The 12,006-nt window shown below is 48.8% G+C and overlaps 1 protein-coding gene across 1 annotated transcript; it reads left to right on the top strand.

Annotated features, from left to right (window-relative positions):
* Positions 1-8,781: 8,781 nt before the first annotated feature.
* LOC123765671 (uncharacterized PE-PGRS family protein PE_PGRS24-like) lies at positions 8,782-10,602 on the top strand. Its single transcript, XM_045754355.2, has one exon. It carries the CDS (start codon positions 8,782-8,784, stop codon positions 10,600-10,602), a length of 1,821 nt encoding a protein of 606 aa, XP_045610311.2.
* Positions 10,603-12,006: the final 1,404 nt, after the last annotated feature.

Genomic DNA, 12,006 nt, shown 5'->3' with positions numbered 1-12,006 from the left:
AAACCTTCACAGCCCTGAATAACCATCTCCTTAAATGGTTATGCAAATGATTATCTCCTTCAAATGTTGGTGCTGGTCCCTGGGGGGGGGGGGGGGGGAGATGGTAAATACTAAGTAATGGAAGACGCATTATTGACTTAATTTTACCTAATTATACAGCTGAGATTTACCGCCGTACTCACCTGGTATACAGGTGAGTCACCATCCAGTCACCTGTGTGTGTGTGTGCGTGTGTGTGTGTGTGTGTGTGTGTGTGTGTGTGTGTGTGTGTGTGTGTGTGTGTGTACTCACCTATATGTACTCACCTATATGTGCTTGCAGGATCGAGCATTGACTCTTGGATCCCGCCTTTCGAGCATCGGTTGTTTACAGCAATGACTCCTGTCCCATTTCCCTATCATACCTGGTTTTAAAATTATGAATAGTATTTGCTTCCACAACCTGTTCCTGAAGTGCATTCCATTTTCCCACTACTCTCACGCTAAAAGAAAACTTCCTAACATCTCTGTGACTCATCTGAGTTTCAAGCTTCCATCCATGTCCTCTCGTTCTGTTACTATTCCGTGTGAACATTTCGTCTATGTCCACTCTGTCAATTCCTCTGAGTATCTTATACGTTCCTATCATGTCCCCCCTCTCCCTTCTTCTTTCTAGTGTCGTAAGGCACAGTTCCCTCAGGCGCTCTTCATACCCCATCCCTCGTAGCTCTGGGACGAGTCTCGTTGCAAACCTCTGAACCTTTTCCAGTTTCATTATATGCTTCTTCAGATGGGGACTCCATGATGAGGCGGCATACTCTAAGACTGGCCTTACGTAGGCAGTGTAAAGCGCCCTAAATGCCTCCTTACTTAGGTTTCTGAATGATGTTCTAACTTTTGCCAGTGTAGAGTACGCTGCTGTCGTTATCCTATTAATATGTGCCTCAGGAGATAGATTAGGTGTTACGTCCACCCCCAGGTCTCTTTCACGCGTCGTTACAGGTAGGCTGTTCCCCTTCATTGTGTACTGTCCCTTTGGTCTCCTATCTCCTAGTCCCATTTCCATAACTTTACATTTGCTCGTGTTGAATTCTAGTAGCCATTTCTCTGACCATCTCTGCAATCTGTTCAGGTCCTCTTGGAGGATCCTGCAATCCTCATCTGTCACAACTCTTCTCATCAACTTTGCATCATCCGCAAACATCGACATGTAGGACTCTACGCCTGTAAACATGTCGTTAACATATACAAGAAATAGAATTGGTCCCAGCACCGATCCTTGTGGTACTCCACTTGTTACTGTTCGCCAGTCCGACTTCTCGCCCCTTACCGTAACTCTTTGGCTCCTTCCTGTTAGGTAGTTCCTTATCCATTCTAGGACCTTTCCCCCCACCCCCGCCTGCCTCTCGAGCTTGAACAGCAGTCTCATGTGCGGTACTGTATCAAAGGCTTTTTGGCAGTCCAGAAATATGCAGTCTGCCCAACCATCTCTGTCCTGTCTTATCCTCGTTATTTTATCATAGAATTCCAGAAGGTTTGTTAGGCACGATTTCCCTGTCCAGAACCCATGTTGATGTTTGTTCACAAACCTAATGTTCTCCAGGTGTGCAACCAGTCGTAGCCTAATTATTCTTTCCAGTATTTTACAGGGGATGCTTGTCAGTGATACAGGTCTGTAGTTAAGTGCCTCCTCCCTATCTCCTTTCTTGAAGATCGGCACGACATTTGCCTTCTTCCAGCAACTGGGCAATTCTCCTGACATAAGTGACTCATTAAAGATCATTGCCAGAGGCACGCTGAGGGCCTGTGCTGCTTCTTTTAGTATCCACGGTGATACTTTGTCTGGTCCAACTGCTTTAGTTGCATCTAGAGTTGTCAACTGTTTCATTACCTCCTCTGCTGTCACCTCTATATCTGATAGTCTTTCATCTAGGGTAACCCCTTCCAACAATGGGAGCTGCTCAGGCTCGGTAGTGAACACTCCATGGAAACTGGCATTCAGTGCCTCGCAGATTTCCTTGTCACTTTCAGTATATGCCCCCTCTGTCTTCCTTAGTCTTGTCACTTGGTCGTTCACCGACATTTTTCTTCTTATATGACTGTGTAGTAACTTAGGTTGTTTTTTCGCTTTGATTGCAATATCGTTCTCATAGTCCCTTTCCGATGTTCGTCTTATGTTAATGTAATCGTTCCTAGCTCTGTTGTATCTGCTTCTGTTGTCCTCTGTTCTTTGTCTTCTGTACTTCCTCCACTCCCGCCTGCTGGCCATTTTTGCTTCCTGACACTGTCTATTAAACCATGGGTTATTATATTCCCTCTTATTTTTTCCCTTTACCGTTGGTATAAATCTCTCTTCGGCCTCCTGGCATTTCTGTATGACTAGGTCAATCATATCTTGGACTGTTTTTCCTCTAATTTCTTCCTCCCACTGCACTTCACCCAGATAGTCCCTCATCCTCATATAGTCCCCTTTCCTGTAGTCAGCTCTCCTTTCCCAGATCTCTTGTCCCATGGTCATAAGTTTGAATTCCATCATGTAGTCAAAGACTAGGACACAATGGTCACTGGCCCCTAGAGGTATTTCATGCTCTAAATTCTCGATATCTTCTACGTTCTGGGTGAAAATCAGGTCTAATAGGCTCGGTGTATCCCCTCCTCTTTCCCTTGTGTCTTCCTTCACATGTTGTGTCAGGAAATTCCTGTCTATAACATCTACTAATTTTGCTCCCCACGTTTCGTCCCCTCCATGGGGATTCCTTGATTCCCAATTTATCTCTCCATGATTTAGGTCCCTCATGATCAGCAGCTTCGCTCTCATTCTGTGGGCTAGTGTTGCTGCCTTCTGCAGTTCATCTATACATGTGTGTGTGTGTGTGTATGTGTGTGTGTGCGTGTGTGTGTGTGTGTGTGTGTGTGTGTGTGTGTGTGTGTGTGTGTGTGTGTGTGTGTGTGTGTGTGTGTGTGTGTGCACTGTTGAGTGTATACACACACACGCGACTAAGAGAGACACCAGAGGAGTGCAACCCGAGGATCATTACAACCTGCTAGCAACAACGCGACTAAGAGAGACACCAGAGGAGTGCAACCCGAGGATCATTACAACCTGCTAGCAACAAAGAAGCGAAAAATCACCAAAAAAAACATTTTGGAGTTTTTTTCACAAATATAAAATAGGTGATAAGTTTTGCTGGTGCAAGCGGAGTTGTGGATGCGCAGTTAGATACTGTCTTGGGCAGGGTGCAAGCGGAGTTGTGGATGTGCAGTTAGATACTGTCTTGGGCAGGAGAATGGCCAGCTGACCTGCCACGACGATGGGTTGGGTCGCAGCTCTCTCCTTAAGGTTAATGAAGTAATGGAGTGAGGAAATGTACATGTTTATCTCTCAGAATGTTTGGTAACAGGTTTATTGTTTGTGATGTGTGTCTATGTATGTACTAGCACGTTGTACTGAACGGGGTGAGAATAGCTTGAGCTACCTCATCCCTTTGTGTGTATTTTACCTCAATAAACTTATTTCAATTTCAATTTCAAGTAATAGAGCTGCTCACCTGAAGACGTGTAGGGGAGATATATATACCTACGAGGCAATGTGTAGGGAGACGAGAGCTGACCTATGGTTCAACAAGACCTGGAATGATGTCAATAACAGGTACAGAAAAGCAGGCAAGAAATCTAACGGCGACAACAGAGAAACAAACAGATCTGTTTGAAGTGAACATACTATAATAAAGTGTGAGGCAAAGTGTACAAGTTATGTAGCAACAAAGACCAAGAAGAGTGAAGGCTGCAGGTTGAGCCTGCCAGAAGACGGATCACATTAAACTACCGGGTTATTAGACTGAAGATGGAAACCAGCTGTTAGAGTGAAGATGTACACAACACCAGCAGAGTTCCATAGCAGTATAGATGCGAACACCACAAGGAATAAGATATGACAAAGAGAGACAAAGAATAAGGGAGGAATTAAAGACATAATGGTGGTAACAGAGGCAAGAGTACAGAAATAACTAAATCACCAAGATGTGTTAAATCCATCCTGGCCATCCCTTGGCTGCTAAAGTAAACAGCGAAAACCCTGATTAAACCCACTAACCTCTGCAGACAATGGTACTATATACTCTTGGAGCCATGAAAAGAAAGCAACAGCAATTCCAATATTTCATACAAAGAGCCACAAAGTTAAGTGTCCCCAACGTGCAAGAGAATATTGAGGCAGAGGGAAGTGGAGCGTCTGCTGGGGTCACACTTCTTGACTCACAACTATCATGGGTGCCGGGCTGCTGGGGTCACACTTCTTGACTCACAACTATCATGGGTGCCGGGAAGAGAAGCAAATGAATCTTAAGATAATTTTACGACACAATAATCGACATTTCACAGAAGACAGATGGAAGGAGTTTTAAATATGGAGACCCTTAGTACCCCATCAGTACCCCATCAGCACCCCATCAGCACCCCATCAGTACCCCATCAGCACCCCATCAGTACCCCATCAGTACCCCATCAGTACCCCATCAGCACCCCATCAGCACCCCATCAGCACCCCATCAGCACCCCATCAGTACCCCATCAGCACCCCATCAGCACCCCATCAGCACCCCATCAGCACCCCATCAGTACCCCATCAGCACCCCATCAGTACCCCATCAGTACCCCATCAGTACCCCATCAGCACCCCATCAGCACCCCATCAGTACCCCATCAGTACCCCATCAGCACCCCATCAGCACCCCATCAGTACCCCATCAGCACCCCATCAGCACCCCATCAGTACCCCATCAGCACCCCATCAGCACCCCATCAGTACCCCGAGCCAGTATATCAGAACAGGTCCTAGACAGGATACAGAGTTACCTGCAGCAAAGTTAACAGTCACAATGAGGATGACTGAGATAACGAGGTTCTGCCTCACACGGCTCACTACTGGTCTTTTCTTTGAGTCAACAATTTACCAGCAAAAATGGGTTCTTCCATGTCATCATTTTCCATTTTCAGATGATAAAGTGACGAGTCGCATACAACCAGCAGAAAACAGAACGTCAGGACCAAAAGCTACACAAGTGGCCAGACAAATGCTTTTGGAATTTGACCCCAACTAATATAAAGTTATGGAAGAGGATAAAGGAGAAATGTGACCAACATGGAATTACAAATTTAGGGAAAAGTAGGCTAGCGGCACTGGCAAAGAAAACAGATAATTTATTGTTCTAAATATCACACTGAGAATCCAGAAACTGGCATTAAAAGAATAAAATAAACAGAATAATTATATGACTAGGCAAGGAATCAAACCCTGGGAAACACAGGTACGTTACAAGGTACGCCACGTGCATAGTGCTCTTGGCTGTCTGGGTTCGAATCCTTCTGGGGTGTGGAGTTGCCAGTTGCATATTGGCTTGCGGGACCATCCAGTGTTGGAATGTGCAACATATCACGAAGATCTCAATGTGTAAGGTGCAAAGATCCCAAGGACAAAGACTTAGTAGCAACAAGACTATTACCACAAATTCGACATTTGAGTTATGAGAGATAAGCTGAAGGAGATAAAGATGCAAACACAGCAGACAAGAACCAGAGGAGATGTTTTCCAGGCAGAGAAAAGCAGGATAAGACAGCAGAGGTGGACACTGGTGACCCCTGAGGAGCCGTTGGTATGATAAGACATGTATAGTGAAGGTTCAGGTGATGAACAATGTATATAATGCCTGAGTGTTCCAGTGGTGGTCCCCATCACACTGCAGGTGTGTGTTGTGGTGCCGTCTGTCACACTGCAGGTGTGTGTGTTGTGGCGCCGTCTGTCACACTGCAGGTGTGTGTGTTGTGTCGCCGTCTGTCACACTGCAGGTGTGTGTGTTGTGGCGCCGTCTGTCACACTGCAGGTGTGTGTTGTGGTGCCGTCTGTCACACTGCAGGTGTGTGTGTTGTGGCGCCGTCTGCCACACTGCAGGTGTGTGTGTTGTGGCGCCGTCTGTCACACTGCAGGTGTGTCTTGTGGTGCCGTCTATCACACTGCAGGTGTGTGTTGTGGCGCCGTCTGCCACACTGCAGGTGTGTGTGTTGTGGCGCCGTCTGCCACACTGCAGGTGTGTGTGTTGTAGCGCCGTCTGCCACACTGCAGGTGTGTGTGTGTTGTGGCGCCGTCTGTCACACTGCAGGTGTGTGTTGTGGTGCCGTCTGTCACACTGCAGGTGTGTGTTGTGGCGCCGTCTGCCACACTGCAGGTGTGTGTGTTGTGGCGCCGTCTGCCACACTGCAGGTGTGTGAGTTGTGGCGCCGTCTGTCACACTGCAGGTGTGTGTTGTGGTGCCGTCTGTCACACTGCAGGTGTGTGTTGTGTCGCCGTCTGTCTCACTGCAGGTGTGTTGTGGTACCGTCTGTCACACTGCAGGTGTGTGTTGTGGCGCCGTCTGTCACACTGCAGGTGTGTGAGTTGTGGCGCCGTCTGTCACATTGCAGGTGTGTGAGTTGTGGCGCCGTCTGCCACACTGCAGGTGTGTGAGTTGTGGCGCCGTCTGTCACATTGCAGGTGTGTGTGTTGTGGCGCCGTCTGTCACACTGCAGGTGTGTGTTGTGTCGCCGTCTGTCTCTCTGCAGGTGTGTTGTGGTACCGTCTGTCACACTGCAGGTGTGTGTTGTGGCGCCGTCTGTCACACTGCAGGTGTGTGTTGTGGCACCGTCTGTCACACTGCAGGTGTGTTGTGGCACCGTCTGTCACACTGCAGGTGTGTTGTGGCGCCGTCTGTCACACTGCAGGTGTGTTGTGGCGCCGTCTGTCACACTGCAGGTGTGTGTTGTGGCACCGTCTGTCACACTGCAGGTGTGTTGTGGCACCGTCTGTCACACTGCAGGTGTGTTGTGGCGCCGTCTGTCACACTGCAGGTGTGTTGTGGTGCCGTCTGTCACACTGCAGGTGTGTGTTGTGGCGCCGTCTGTCACACTGCAGGTGTGTTGTGGTGCCGTCTGTCACACTGCAGGTGTGTGTTGTGGCGCCGTCTGTCACACTGCAGGTGTGTGTTGTGGTGCCGTCTGTCACACTGCAGGTGTGTTGTGGTGCCGTCTGCCACACTGCAGGTGTGTGTTGTGGTGCCGTCTGTCACACTGCAGGTGTGTTGTGGCGCCGTCTGTCACACTGCAGGTGTGTTGTGGTGCCGTCTGTCACACTGCAGGTGTGTGTTGTGGCGCCGTCTGTCACACTGCAGGTGTGTGTTGTGGCGCCGTCTGTCACACTGCAGGTGTGTGTTGTGGCGCCGTCTGCCACACTGCAGGTGTGTGTTGTGGCGCCGTCTGTCACACCTCCTCCACGAAGCATTAACTGTTCATTTAAGTTTTGCAAACAATTAAGACTCTGCTTCACCTTTTTCGGTGGATCTTTAGCGCAAAAATCTGCATTTTACTACTTCTTCTTATATGCCATTTTCAGGGTTGAGACTGTGTTTATGTATCGTAAATATGCAAAAAAATGCGACTTAACCGAAATAATAATAACCGTTCACTAAAAGCAGCTCACACTAGCAACCGGCTTAGAGTAAACAGTATTCACCAATTATCACTTTTCCCTCATGTACTGCTTAAATATATTCATTTTAGCTCATTTAAGAAACTGGGGAATGGTCAGTTCTCCTGATTTGTCAGCCATGGACAGAATTATCGCAATTCTTAAGAAACTTTTTCCATCACGAATATTTAGTTTAATGGAGTGTGTAGACTTACCTGAAGCGAGACTACACGAACGCCCTTCCGTATCCGGATAGCCGTAGCGCCACCAGACCAGCCTTGAACATGCATGAAGGACGTTCAGCCAGGCATAAGTGTGTTTGAAGTGTTTTTATACACGATGTCACCTTTGGGAAGCGCCAACTATATATGTAGATGGTGTTTACACCAGACGTGGGTAGTGTAAGCTAGCTAGTGTCAGCACCACGGCTACCTGGCCTTTTACTCTCTCTATCTCTATAGCAGCGGTCGGGATGAGCCCCACCAACTAAATGTTGGGCTGCCTCGAAGTAGCCCAACAGCGCGAGCCTGGTCTGTGTCGACAACTTGGACTCTTGAGTTCTTCTAACAGACACAAGTCCCTTTGAGGGTGTTAACTCTAGCCGTCGACACAACTAAGGAGAAAAACTGTTCATGGGCGACCCTTCTCGGCTTCCTTGCCTCTAGCCGTCACCAGCCCTGCAGGGCACCGGTTTATATTATATATATATATATATATATATATATATATATATATATATATATATATATATATATATATATATATATATATATATATTTATATATATCACACCAAAGTTGATATCACACCAAACCTGTCTCCTGAAGCCCAGATAAAAAGAATAACGTCTGCGGCATATGCGAGGCTGGCTAACATCAGAACAGCGTTCAGGAACCTGTGTAAGGAATCATTCAGAATCTTGTACACCACATATGTAAGACCAATCCTGGAGTATGCGGCCCCAGCATGGAGCCCGTACCTTGTCAAGCACAAGACGAAGCTGGAAAAAGTTCAGTGATATGCCACTAGACTAGTCCCAGAACTAAGAGGCATGAGTTACGAGGAAAGGCTGAGCGAAATGCACTTTACGACACTAGAAGACAAAAGAGTAAGAGGAGACATGATTACTACCAACAAAATTCTTTGAGGAATTGACAGGGTAGATAAAGATAAACTGTTTAAATAAAATAAAAAAATAAAATAAATATGTTTATTCAGGTAAGGTACATACATACAAGTGATGTTACGTTAATGGATTGATATATAGGTAGAGCTAGTACATACAGTGCCTAAAGCCACTATTACGCAATGCGTTTCGGGCAAGAGTGGAACGGGTGGACAAGGGTGGAACGGGTGGACAAGGGTGGAACGGGTGGACAAGAGTGGAACGGGTGGACAAGAGTGGAACGGGTGGACAAGAGTGGAACGGGTGGACAAGGGTGGAACGGGTGGACAAGGGTGGAACGGGTGGACAAGAGTGGAACGGGTGGACAAGGGTGGAACGGGTGGACAAGAGTGGAACGGGTGGACAAGAGTGGAACGGGTGGACAAGGGTGGAACGGGTGGACAAGAGTGGAACGGGTGGACAAGAGTGGAACGGGTGGACAAGAGTGGAACGGGTGGACAAGGGTGGAACGGGTGGACAAGGGTGGAACGGGTGGACAAGAGTGGAACGGGTGGACAAGGGTGGAACGGGTGGACAAGAGTGGAACGGGTGGACAAGAGTGGAACGGGTGGACAAGAGTGGAACGGGTGGACAAGGGTGGAACGGGTGGACAAGGGTGGAACGGGTGGACAAGGGTGGAACGGGTGGACAAGGGTGGAACGGGTGGACAAGAGTGGAACGGGTGGACAAGGGTGGAACGGGTGGACAAGAGTGGAACGGGTGGACAAGAGTGGAACGGGTGGACAAGGGTGGAACGGGTGGACAAGGGTGGAACGGGTGGACAAGGGTGGAACGGGTGGACAAGAGTGGAACGGGTGGACAAGAGTGGAACGGGTGGACAAGGGTGGAACGGGTGGACAAGGGTGGAACGGGTGGACAAGGGTGGAACGGGTGGACAAGAGTGGAACGGGTGGACAAGGGTGGAACGGGTGGACAAGAGTGGAACGGGTGGACAAGAGTGGAACGGGTGGACAAGAGTGGAACGGGTGGACAAGGGTGGAACGGGTGGACAAGGGTGGAACGGGTGGACAAGAGTGGAACGGGTGGACAAGAGTGGAACGGGTGGACAAGGGTGGAACGGGTGGACAAGGGTGGAACGGGTGGACAAGGGTGGAACGGGTGGACAAGAGTGGAACGGGTGGACAAGGGTGGAACGGGTGGACAAGGGTGGAACGGGTGGACAAGGGTGGAACGGGTGGACAAGAGTGGAACGGGTGGACAAGAGTGGAACGGGTGGACAAGGGTGGAACGGGTGGACAAGGGTGGAACGGGTGGACAAGAGTGGAACGGGTGGACAAGGGTGGAACGGGTGGACAAGAGTGGAACGGGTGGACAAGAGTGGAACGGGTGGACAAGAGTGGAACGGGTGGACAAGAGTGGAACGGGTGGACAAGAGTGGAACGGGTGGACAAGGGTGGAACGGGTGGACAAGAGTGGAACGGGTGGACAAGAGTGGAACGGGTGGACAAGAGTGGAACGGGTGGACAAGGGTGGAACGGGTGGACAAGGGTGGAACGGGTGGACAAGAGTGGAACGGGTGGACAAGGGTGGAACGGGTGGACAAGAGTGGAACGGGTGGACAAGAGTGGAACGGGTGGACAAGAGTGGAACGGGTGGACAAGAGTGGAACGGGTGGACAAGAGTGGAACGGGTGGACAAGGGTGGAACGGGTGGACAAGAGTGGAACGGGTGGACAAGGGTGGAACGGGTGGACAAGGGTGGAACGGGTGGACAAGGGTGGAACGGGTGGACAAGGGTGGAACGGGTGGACAAGGGTGGAACGGGTGGACAAGAGTGGAACGGGTGGACAAGGGTGGAACGGGTGGACAAGAGTGGAACGGGTGGACAAGGGTGGAACGGGTGGACAAGGGTGGAACGGGTGGACAAGGGTGGAACGGGTGGACAAGGGTGGAACGGGTGGACAAGAGTGGAACGGGTGGACAAGGGTGGAACGCTATCTTTAATCTGAGACTCAATCGTCGGAACCTTGGAAAGTTGAAAATGTAACTTATCTTCCCGATAAAAAATAAAATATAAAAAATGAAGAACTATTTGATTATTGTGTACTAACAGCTGGTACTAAACTTCCTGCTGGTATCTGTTATCTCAGCCACCAACTTAACAAGTTCTTAACAGCTCATTAGATGATCTTGCGTTAGTCTTTCCTCACCACCAACTCCTTAAGCACTTGAATGTTTCCTTAGTCAGATAACAAGTGTTTTCTCCAGTTCAATTTTTTGTTAATAGGTCGTTATATGGAAGGTGTGATGCAACACGCAGTTGGCCACTATTGCGAGGTTGCTTTTATTTGCGTCTTATAAACTGATGATATTTTCTTAGATGTTGTTCTTGGCAATTCGGCCAATGAACATTGTCGCTGTTGAGTAGTTTAGGAAGTGTACATAAAGTAAACTTAAATGGTCAAAATGAGTGTGATAGAGTCCAGGAGGATGAACATGATGAAGGTTAGGTTAGTACACACATGTACACACGCACGCACGTGCTCTCCGACACACACACACACACACACACACACACACACACACACACACACACACACACGCACGCACGTGCTTTCCGACACACACACACACACACACACACACGCACGCACGTGCTCTCCGACACACACACACACGTGCTCTCCGACACACACACACACACACACACACACACACACACACGCACGCACGCACGCACGTGCTCTCCGACACACACACACACACACACACACACACACACACACACACACACACACACACACACACACACACACACACGCACGCACGTGCTCTCCGACACACACACACACGTGCTCTCCGACACACACACACACACACACACACACACACACACACACACACACACACACACACACGCACGTGCTCTCCGACACACACACACACACACACACACACACACACACACACACACACACACACACACACACACGCACGTGCTCTCCGACACACACACACACACACACACACACACACACACACACACACGCACACACACACACACACACACACACACACACACACACACACACACACACACACGGCCACACAGAGACACAGTGAGGGCACATTACAAGCACACAACACAGAGTGAGGACCTCGTCATATGTCCTCATAAACGTTAGTCTTTGAGAACCGACAAACGTGTTAATATCGGCTTGTGGCACGCGAAAACATTTTGTAATATTATTGTCGTGTAAAATCACTTAAAGAATTCTTCCTGTTCTGTTGTTCGTATGGTCAATATCTTCGGCAATTGTCGCTTATTTAGTATTTACAATTACGTCACTTAGCCGACGTTTCTTGTTCTGTTCCTTATGGCGTTTTGTGGTCAGCGGCGGGAAGTAT

Source organism: Procambarus clarkii, chromosome 30 (genome assembly GCF_040958095.1).
Source record: "Procambarus clarkii isolate CNS0578487 chromosome 30, FALCON_Pclarkii_2.0, whole genome shotgun sequence".
Classification (NCBI taxonomy): Eukaryota; Metazoa; Arthropoda; class Malacostraca; order Decapoda; family Cambaridae; genus Procambarus; species Procambarus clarkii.
Note: the sequence above shows the minus strand (reverse complement) of the source record. Positions and strands in the feature narration are given on the sequence as shown.